The following is a 10,718-nucleotide window of genomic DNA, read 5'->3' on the forward strand; positions in this document are numbered from 1 at the left end:
TGACTGTCTTGCAAAGGCTGTCTTCTCTTTTCACAGAGCCACAGAATTCCAGAACCATTTGGGTTGGAAGAGACCTCCAAGATCACCAAGTTCAGCGTCTCACCAATCCCCACCTTGTAACCAGGCCAGAGCACTGAGTGCCATGTCCAGGTATTCCTTGGACACCTCCAGGTGTGGGACTCCACCACGTCCCTGGGCAGCCCTTTCCAATGCCTGACCACCATCTACTTTTGACAAAATTCTTCCTCTTTCAAAATGATGGCATTGCTCACTTTGCTTCACCCCAGAAGAGGACAATCAGCTCCTCTCTGACTCGTCCTGAGAGATGAAGGGAGACGTGGGGAGTGTGTTCATAGTGGAGAGAAAGGGTTGAATGGACAAGAACAGAGAGCAGGACTAGATATTGGCAGGCCATGGAGGTATTTCTGTCAAAAGCATCCATGTGGCCAAGCTGAGAGAGGTGTGATCTTAGAACTGTGTTGAGAAGGGCATTGCAACACACTGCTAAGCACAAGCCAGCATCCTTAATGCAATCTGACAGTGTGCAGTCTTGGAGAGATTGTGCTCTGCCTTAAAACAGAAGAAAACACTTTTTAGGATGGTTTTTCTTCTAAGAACAAGGCTCTGGATGGAACATTCATTTCACTGCTCTGTGGAAGAGTCAACATCACTGGAAAGCAGGTAGTGGAGAAGATGGCTACTGCCTAAGACACCCCTTTCCTATTGTCATGGCACCCAGTAAGGCTTCCCAAGCCAGTACACCTGAGTAAAACCCATCAATTGGTGCCCTCAGAGCACAGCCTGAGCCAGCTTATTACCTGTCCCACAGCCCACCCAGGCAGTCCAGGAGAATCTCAGCATGGTTTGGGTTGGCAGGTCATTTTATTCCAACCTCCCCCTGCCATGGGCAGGGGCTACCTTCCATTAGGCCAGGCTGCTCAAATCCCTGTCTAGCTTGGAGAAGACTGGGGAAAGAATGTCAAAGGCTTTGCTGACATCCACTGCTCTGCCCATGTTGACAGAAAACATCCGTTTGTTGTAAAAGGCTGTCAGGTTAGTGACACTATTTATCTTTGGCAAATCCCCTGGCTCACTCTTATCACCACCTGCTTTATTTGGATACAAGAGAGCCTGGGTTAAGAGTGACATGTTTCAGTAAACACGGATATGACTAGCAAACACCAAGCAAGCCAGAAGATGAATGACTCACTGCCTTCAGTAGCACAAGGGTGATAATGTGGTTTTGTACAACAATCCATAAATTACAAAATAGACTGTAGCATGTAAAACCAAACCCTAAAGCCAACAAAATCCTCCATCTTAGAACAGTTCAGCTGGAAGGAACTTAGGGCAATCATCTGGTCCAACTGTCTGACTAGTTCAGGGCTGCCCTAAAGTTACACCATTGCTCAAATGCCACCTAAACACTGACAGTCTGGGGCATCAGCCACCTCTCCAGGAAGCCTGGTGCAGTATTTGATTATATGCTCTACAAAGAAACACTTCCTAATGTCCATCCTGAACCTCCCTGGCCCTGCTTTGAGATCAGCACTTCCCTCTCCATGCCCCCTCCTCAGGGAGCTGCAGAGGGGGATGAGGTTGTCCCTCAGCCTCCTCCTCTCCAAACCAGACAAACCCAGAGCCCTCAGCCTCCTCCCAGCTCACACCTTCCAGCCCCAGTGTGGTTCTCCTCTCCTGGACACACTCCAGCACCTTCCATCACCTCCAGTGCTGGAGTGCTCTGGGTGAGGCTGCCCCAGTGCTGAGCACAGCCAGACCACCCCCTCTCCTGACCCCCTGGCCACTGTTGGGTGCCCCCAGGGTGCCACCTGCCCTCCTGGCAATGGCTCCTACTGAGCTGCTGCCAGCCCAGATTCCCAGATCCTTCCAGCAGGGCTGTTCCCCAGCCACCCCTCTCCCAGCCCACACTTGTGCTCAGCATTGATCCAGCCTTGGTGCAGAATCCAGCACTTGGATTCTGTAATTCTGTGCCACTGGCATTGCCCAATGGTCAATCTGTGCAGATCCCTCTGCCAGGCTTCCTATCCCTCCAGGGACTCCACAGCACTCTCAGCACAGAGTTAGAGTGGTTTGGGTTGAAAGGGACCTTAAAGCCCATTTTGTTCTACGTCTCTGCTATGGGCAGGTACACCTTCCACTAGACCAAGTTGCTTCAAGCCCATCCTTTTGAATTATCACTCTGGGTTATGCCAGATACTATCCTGCCAGGTTTGGAAGGGACAATTTTACATCCCTCTGTGAGAGCAGATCATGATTTGCTGTGAAGAACAGACTGGAAGGCAAGGAAGCAGGAAGTACTGGCATGCCTAGAGCCTGCCCCTGGCAGGCAGGAGGGCTGGGATCCCCTCCCTCAAGCCTGGCTGCTGGTATTTCTCCTCCAGTTGATGAAATCCAGAAGCTGGGTCTCCAGCATCGTCTCTTCTCTGGCCAGTCCTTCAAGCACTGCAAACCTGTACATGGGACAACACTGATGCTTTTTTGGGACAGCCTGGAAATGGCATCACTAAAGATGCTGTTGTGGGCTTTGGGAGAAATGTATTAGATAAAACAGGTGATGAAAAGCAACACCTTCACTTGGAAGACTTGCATCCACAGGTTCTCCTGTGTCTCTGATGCTTCACTTGCTCAGCCCAAGTGAGAAAATGCCTCCTCTGGCTGCTGTCACTGATAAGTTACAGAAAACCCAAGGGGAGAGAGAGTTAGAATACTCATCCACACAGAGTATCTCCGTGTTTGGTTTCAATGATCAGACTAAGCAGGAAACCCAGCAGTGTGTTCTTCAGCAAGACCAGGCACCCCTGAAAAGAGCAACCATATTCCTTTACTTGTTCCATCCCACTAACAAAATCAAACACAGTGTGCTTGCTGATCCAGTGTGTTTATGGCTCAAGGGCAGGTATGGAGCTGGAGCTGCCCAGCTCTGCTGGATCCTCAGCTCATGCTCCTCTCATGAGCCGAGGGCAGCACCTTGTAGGGGTTGAGGATCCCTTTGGGGTCCAGCATGGCTTTGAACCGCTGCATCAGCAGCACTGCCTGCTGTGGTTTGCTGTACTGAATGAACTGCTTCTTCTTGAAGCCCAGCCCGTGCTCTGCACTGATGCTCCCACTGCACCTCGCAGTCCACTCGTACACAAAGGGCTCGATGGCATCCAGCAGGGAATGGCTGTAGGATTCTGCCGTGATGTTCAAGTGCAAGTTCCCATCTCCTGGAAGAAAACATTGCACAGGTGGGTCTGGGAGAAAAACCTGGTAGCCCTGCAATGGATACTCATTCCTGGCTCCTCCACATTCTCAAACAACAGGGCCTTTGTTAGTCTGCAACTGTGCAAAAAGGACAAGCTCACTGTCCTACAAACATCAGCCTCTCCGTGCACAAATAATTCAAATAGGATCTTTGCTTTTCCATGTTCCCAGTGCAATATTTGAGGAAGGGTTCTGAGTTAAGCTACTTTCAAACTCCGACTTTTGTGATTTTAAAATTCACACTGTCCTGCATTAATGATTGTGCTACCACCGTGATGCAATGACAAAGACTTCCCCAGTGGCATTTCATAATGATCATTAGATTCTAACATGGCCCTTCATCACTTTTTCTCTCCCTATTATGTTTGTGCAATGGTCTAAATGCACTTTGGCATGGTGTCAACAGAAACAAAGAAAGCAGAACAATTTCTCCTTTTGCCACTGTATGTGACAGTATTTGATTAGGCACAAAGTTGCTGGGTACTCCAAAAGACAAAACACACAAAGATAAATACAACTAACCAACTAACTCATCCTCCTCTGTCGGGAACCTCTTCCTGCATCCTAGCAAACCCTCACAGCACACAGCTTAGTCCACAAAGAGCTACCAACAGGGAGCCTTTGTTATGCTACGTGTCTTTCAAATGATCCCTAATCAAATGTGCTCAAGACTGTTCAGTGGGTTTTTTTTGTAACAAAACAACTCTGCTAAATGACCAATTTACCTGCTTGTAAAATCAGATTGGTTTCCTAGCATGCTGACTATGGCCTTTTTTTCGGTGCATTTATCATTGGAGGGTTAATGGCTCACAAGAAACTAATTTCCAGTAGGATTAATCCCTTTGGACAAAAAAGTGGTTATCTGCCAAATGTGTCTAAGTCCATCAACCAAACTGATGGTCCAATTGAACAAATTACATATTTAAATAGAAAGTACACAGCAAGAAGGCACAGATGACCAGTTCCATGGCTCACTGGCCAGCAACCTGCCATCAGTGTATGGAAAACAGTCTGAAAGCAGTGGAATTCAAACACAAAGATCCTGATGCACCCTCAGGTGAAGCACAGAAGGGCCATCACCCCCACTTACCCAGGTGGCCGTAGCCCAGCACGTTTTTGGCCCTGTGGCCCAGGCGAGCCCTCATGTCGGTGACGAGCTCATAGAGCTTTCCCACGGGCAGGGAGATGTCGTACTTGTACACGTAACCCTCGTGAGTCAGGGCCTCGGTGATCCTCTCCCGCAGGCTCCACAGCACCTGGGCAACCAAGCAGCACACACACCAATAAACCATGCGGCTCTTGGCGTCCAAGCACACACCAAACATGAGTCTGAACACTGCTCTGGATAAAATACAAATCCATGTCAAAAAGATCTGTGCAAGAAGAAACACTGACTTGCCTTTATTTTCTTATAGTCTGTTGCCATAGTTCCATCACTGACCAAACCAGAAGCTATGGCCTTTTCTAGGAAGTTGTTCAATTTTTCTTCATCGTGAGTTGAGTTGGAGCCCGAGGTTTCAATCAAAACATAAAAAGGGCTGTCTGAGGATAAGGGAGAACAAAGTAAGTAGATGCCCTGGAGCAAAACAAAGGAGTTCAGGGCAGGTTTTGGAGCTTTCTCCACATGTTGTGTGCCCAGACTCCGGTGCCAGAGAGGGCAATCATGTCTCTAGGGCACTTTGCTGACATGCTAGATCTTTCATTAAGCAACCACTTTCCAGAAAGCTAGCAGTTTTGTGAAGACAAATACCAGTAAAAAGTCTCATCTTTAAAGATAAAAGGTGTTTGGAATGGATATACTAGATAAAAAAATTATGAGAGATGTCCACACAATCACCAACCTTTTAAAGTCAGTGAGTCAACTTTCTAAAATTAGTCAGGTTTTAGAAGTGCTTAAAAGTAGTCTAAAAATCCCCAAGCAGTACAATGCCCCTTTCTACAGTGTGAATACCACTGGTACCTGCCACTGGGCTGGACAGTTTGAGATGTCTCTCAACCAATTCCATGCACTTCTCATCCATGAACTCAAAGGCAGACAGGATCTCTCCCAGCATGGCTCTGCAGGTTGTGAATGTTTCCAGAACCTTGGCAAAACTCTGACACCCTTCAGACAGAACAGAGAGGAACCAGGAGCAAAAAACAGACACCACCCCAAACCCTTTGGAGGTCTCTGAGAAGTCAAATCTCTCAGTGAAGGCTCCCCACAAACAACTCTGGACCTGCTGAGGGACACCCAGAAGCAGTTTTTAAGAAGCTGTACCTTGCCACACACTCTGCTGATCCAGAGCCTGACCTGCAGAGGTGATTTCTCAGCCCTGCCTCATTCCCTTGTTGCTCACCTGACTCCTGGATGATGGCTGCCTCTGCCTACTGTCAGTCTTGCCCTGCTCATCTCTTAAGCCTGTCAGACCCTCCCTCACCAGTGAGTGGACTGTCCTGCCTGCCTCTCACCCTGCTAAGCTCCTGGCTCCACTTTCCTTACAGAACAACCTGCCCCTGCAGGTATTTCAAGAGATATTAAATATCTGCACAGGTATTTAGCACAGAGCCCCACACTATTTCCCAGAAACCAGCTGATGCTGCTCAGCAGGCTGAGCAGTGCTTTCTTCTGTCTATCTCTATTCCCAGCTTCTGAAATCATGTGTGAAATCATTAATATCAGCTTCTACCTAGGAATGCCACATTCACAGCCTTAGGCTTCTGAGGACAGAGTATGGAGACAGCAGTGATAACTCCCAAGGTCCCCTCGGATCCGATGAAGAGCTGCTTCAGGTCATAGCCCGTGTTATCTTTGCGCAGAGAGGTCAGGCAGTCCAGGGCTGAGCCATCAGCCAGCACCTGTGGGAACACAGCAGCCCAGTCACAGCACTGCGTGGGAATCTGCAGGCATGAACTGCCTATGACCATGCTCATGGGAAAGGTCACTCACCTTGAGCATGGGGACATGCTGCAGCCCATTCCCACACTGCTCCTCCATTCCCAGCTCTTTCCACCCCTCTATATCCTACCTGAATAGGATAGAGTAGATATTTCCCTCCTACTTCTCTCCTTCCATCAGGACAAGTAATAACAGAAGATCCAGTTTGCTCTGAATTTTTTACTAATGGTGGAGACCAGCCATTCTCTGCAGCCCTAGCTCAAACTACCCAGCAGAAACAAGGAAAGCTACTTGAAACAGTATAAGTTAAGCAGAATGAAGTAAACCCTCTGCCACCTGAGCCTTAAAATAAGGCTGAGTATCCCCAAGACACGTTATTAAAGGCTATTTTGACATTGGTGTCAAACTGACCTGAGACAAATGCTCTCTCTTCTAAGCCTACACAGTAAAACCAAACCATGCTTTTGTTCCCTGCCCAAATCTTGTCCCCAGCCATGAAAACTTTTAGAACTCCTAATCCAGCTTTTACATCCCAAAGCACTCACCTGCAGGACAGGAGCAGCTGAGGAGCAGCAGACTCTAGGACGCAGCCAGTAGCCAAATGAACCCAAAATAGACAGCCCTGTTACAGGGTGGACTTTACACCTTAAGATAATCTTTAAAGTCCTGTCCAACACAAACCTGTTTGTGATCCTATGATTCTATTAAAATCTGAGTGAGCAGCCACCAGAGATACAGGATGGATTTAGCAGAGTGTCCCAGAGACCCACTGCTCAGAGGAACCAATTCCATGCAGATAACCTGGGATTCCCCCAACCTTTGCTTACTTTCTTTATCTGGGTTAGAAAACCACCTAACACCACATCTCTCAGCAAGCTGGAAACTGCAGCAGCAATAACATGCTACATACACACACAAAGACATGTGCTGACCCTTCTGAAAACAGCCCAACAAGGAAAAGGTAAGAGTGGAAGCCTGGAGAGGATTTTGGCTGTGTGCTGCCCAGTTATAAGAGCAGGAAGCAGCAAGCAGCAGAGGATTACCAGAGAAGGGAACTGGCAGGTACTCGCCTTACCACTTCCAGCCCCAGCACGGTCCCTCGCAGAGAGCCGTATCGCAGGAGCCGCAGGCCTCCGGCATTGGTGGCCACGTTCCCCCCGATGTGGCAGCTGCCTTTGGCTCCCAGGTCCAGTGGCATGATAAACCCCTGCTCCTCCAAGTACTCATTGAGCCTCTCCAACACACAGCCTGCTTGGCACACTAGGATTCCTGCAACACAAATGCCCTGATGGCTGAGAAGGTGCCTCCTCAAGAAGCAGGAGCAGTATGAGGAGATGCAGCCACCTCTTCCTTCAAAAATTCCTGGAATTCACTTTAAATGCACAAGTGTGCATGCTCCAGGGAACTACCCCCTCCTCAAGCCTCAAGGAGCTTTGCTATCACCTCAGTATCTTGCCACCCACAATTCTGGATTGTTAAAACATAATCCCATTGTGTCTCTGCCTGTTGTTCTCCCTCTCTGAACAGAGATACTCACACCAGCCTGACCCCTAACCCCTCAAATCCAAACAAACCTCAGCCAGCTGCTGGGCTGAACCCTGCTGATCCTGCTGCTATCTGTTCCCAGGAAAATGCCTGTTTTGCAGGCTGGGGCTCATTTCTGTGCTTCAGATCCCTGGAATATTTACCAGACACCCTGTCAAAGCTGATGATCCGGTTCATGAGAGCAGTGGAGAGAACGATCTCGTCAAAGACAGGAACGCTGCCCCCAACAAGGCCTGTATTTCCCCCCTGAGGGTTCACTGCCAGGTTCCTCTCATGGCAGTACCTGGAAGGAAAAAGGTTTCTGAATTTTTATGCATTTAGAGGCCACAATCAGTCTGTCAGAGAAGTTTCACTTCTACATGAATGTCAACTGTTGTGACAGTGCTCCTTAAAATTAAGCAGCATTTCACCAAAAAGATTAAATTGATGGAAGGAGTCAGTTTCAATGACAAAGTGAGAAAGTGCAACTGCTGTCTGAACTCAGCCCAGTGCTGAGCAAAGAACCAACACTTGGGGTTAGCCCTGTGTGTATCTGCACACCTGGCACACAACATCTGCCTGGAAAGCACTGCTTATGTTCCTACAGGAGCTGTTTCTGCAGCAGTCTGTGTTACCAGCTTGGGCTCCTCAGTGGGCTCTGGCAGCAGCCTCCAGCAGTGGTTTCAGACATGACTGCCCTCCTCCTCCCAGGAAATTACTGCCCTGTAGGCAACAAAATGTGGACCTGTGCCTCAGCTGCTCCACCCACCACATCCTTTCTGAGCTGACAGCAGCTCCTGCCCAAGGGATGGATGGCACAGAGCTCCACAGCCCCTCCTTCAGAAGCCCTGCCTGCCTTTGCTGTGCTCTGCATCCCTGTTTTAACAGAGCCAGGAGCACACTCCTGCAGCTTTCAGCTCCTCAGCCAAACAGTGATCTGGCACAGCACTGCCCAACCAGAGCTGTGCTCACACCTGTGTGGATAAATCAGATCCTCAAACAGACCCTCCTGAATCATTCACAAAACTTCTCTTTTCTGAGCACCTGTACAATACTTAATTGTAGCCATTTATCAGAACAGAGAAGTCATGAAGAAAACTGCTTCAGCAACTCCAATACTTATGGAATTGTTGTCTGAACACCTACAAGTTCCCTTCCCAAGCTGGATCATCCCTGATTCAACCCAAGTCTCCTCAGCACCAAGCCCAGGAGAAAAGGTGCTCCTTACCTGAGAACCTGAGACACCTCTGCAGTTGTCTGTGGCTTCAACACCAGCTGGCTGCAGCCTGCAATGAAAGCAAGGGACTCTCAAAGCAAGCTGTGGCTCTGCAGGGGTCAGAAAGAAACAGGTGGGAAAGCATGAGGTGGGAATTAACAATGCTCCCTCCACTGTTAGGCATTTCAATCACGTTGACAACAAACTCTTCAATATCAGCCTTTCCCTTAAAGCCCTGCAAAAACTTTGCATGTATAGGTAGACTTGGCTGCCACTGGGGGCAATAAGAAATTGTTTAAATTCTCATTAAATCTTTGACAGAAGCAAGAGAGAATTAACAATGCTTGATTTAGAATCACAGAATGATTTGGGTTGGGAAGGACCTAAAAGTTCATCTCATTCCATGGGCAGGAGCACCTCCCACTATTCCAGGTTGCTCCAAGCCCTGTCCAACCTGGCCTTGGACACTGCCAGGGATGGTGCAGCCACAGCTTCTCTGGGCAACCTGTGCCAGGCCTAACCACCCTCACAGGGTAGAATTTCTCCTCAATATCCCATCTAACCCTGCCCTCTGGCAGTGGGAAGCCATTCCCCCTTGTGTTGCCACTCAGACCTATGTAAGAACTCTCACTCCCTCCTTTTTATAAGCCCTCTTAAGGTACTGGAAGGCTGCAATCAAGTCTCCCAAAAGCTTTCAATTAATTTCTGGGATTCAAGCAAAACTGCTAGATGAATCACCTTGTCTCAGGAAAAAACTAAGTTAGAAAGTTTAGATTTTTATTTTATTTTATTTTTTACAAAAGCCTGTAAGTTTACCGCGTATCAGATAATTCTTAAAGGAATAATTTTTATGAGTGAAACTCATTTTGGATGGGCAGGCACTCATCTGGTCCCTGGTAACCAGTGGGAATGGCTGGAGCTGTGTCAGGAAAGGGTTAGGTTGGATATCAGGAAAAGATTCTTCCTCCAGAGGGCGGTCGGGCACCAAGAGGCTCCCCAGGGAATGGACACGGCCCCGAGGCTGTCAGAGCTCCAGGAGCATTTGGATAACGCTGTCAGGCACAGGGTGGGATTGCTGGGCTGCGTGTGCAGGGCTTGGACTCCATAATCCTCACGGATATGTGCCCGGCCATAAAGATGGGATTTCCTTTGGCAAACTCGCTGTTCCGGTAATTAACAGAGGCAGGAAGGAGGTTTCACCCACAGAGCACATCAGGCAGCTCCCTTACCTCGCACCGACTGCAGCCAGTCCACGTTAAAAGGCCTCACCTCCTCCTGGCCGGTCACCACCCTGCCGGGCATGAGGCGCTCGAAGAAGGCCACATCCCCGTCCGCCAGCCGGCCGAACGGCAGCCTCCGCACCGCGTAGCGCTCGCAGGTCGGCACCACCTCCCGGGAGCCGCGGGCACCGGCACAGCCCCTGCTCCGGGGCACTCCCGGCGGCTCCCGGCTCGCCCTCAGCCAGGCTGAGGCCCCGCGGCGCCACACCGCTCTGGAAGCCATGGAACAAACGCGCGCCCTTCCCACAGCCGCGAGGGGAGTCTCCCGGGACACCGCAGCACCACAGCGTGGTTTACCGCGGAGCGATCGGGGGAATCAGAGGTTATCCCGATAAACTGGAGATATCAAGGACGCTCCGCGGCCTGGAAGCGTCGGGGACGCGCATCGCGCCTCACCCCCAGCCGCCAGGGGGCGCGAACGCGCGCCGCGCGGGCGGGCGGCAGCGCCCCCTGGCGGCCGGCGGTTGCAACAGCACCCCACACGTTTATTCCCAAAAATACTTTATTTATAATATAATCCAACATCTCCAAGATCCAAAAATACAGATATACATTT

General features: G+C 49.6%; 1 protein-coding gene across 1 annotated transcript; it reads right to left on the reverse strand.

The window, feature by feature from the left end:
* Nucleotides 1–2,820: 2,820 nt before the first annotated feature.
* D2HGDH (D-2-hydroxyglutarate dehydrogenase) lies at nt 2,821–10,569 on the reverse strand. The gene is made up of 9 exons (XM_079315377.1): nt 10,112–10,569; nt 8,895–8,952; nt 7,831–7,970; nt 7,218–7,411; nt 5,934–6,102; nt 5,225–5,368; nt 4,664–4,806; nt 4,355–4,520; nt 2,821–3,227 (listed from the first exon to the last, which is right to left on the reverse strand). The coding sequence occupies exons 1-9, from the start codon at nt 10,383–10,385 to the stop codon at nt 2,953–2,955; spliced, it is 1,563 nt and encodes a 520-aa protein (XP_079171503.1). The 5' UTR covers nt 10,386–10,569; the 3' UTR covers nt 2,821–2,952.
* Between the last annotated feature and the right edge of the window lie 149 nt (nt 10,570–10,718).

Source organism: Erithacus rubecula (assembly GCF_903797595.1).
Source record: "Erithacus rubecula genome assembly, chromosome: 11".
Classification (NCBI taxonomy): Eukaryota; Metazoa; Chordata; class Aves; order Passeriformes; family Muscicapidae; genus Erithacus; species Erithacus rubecula.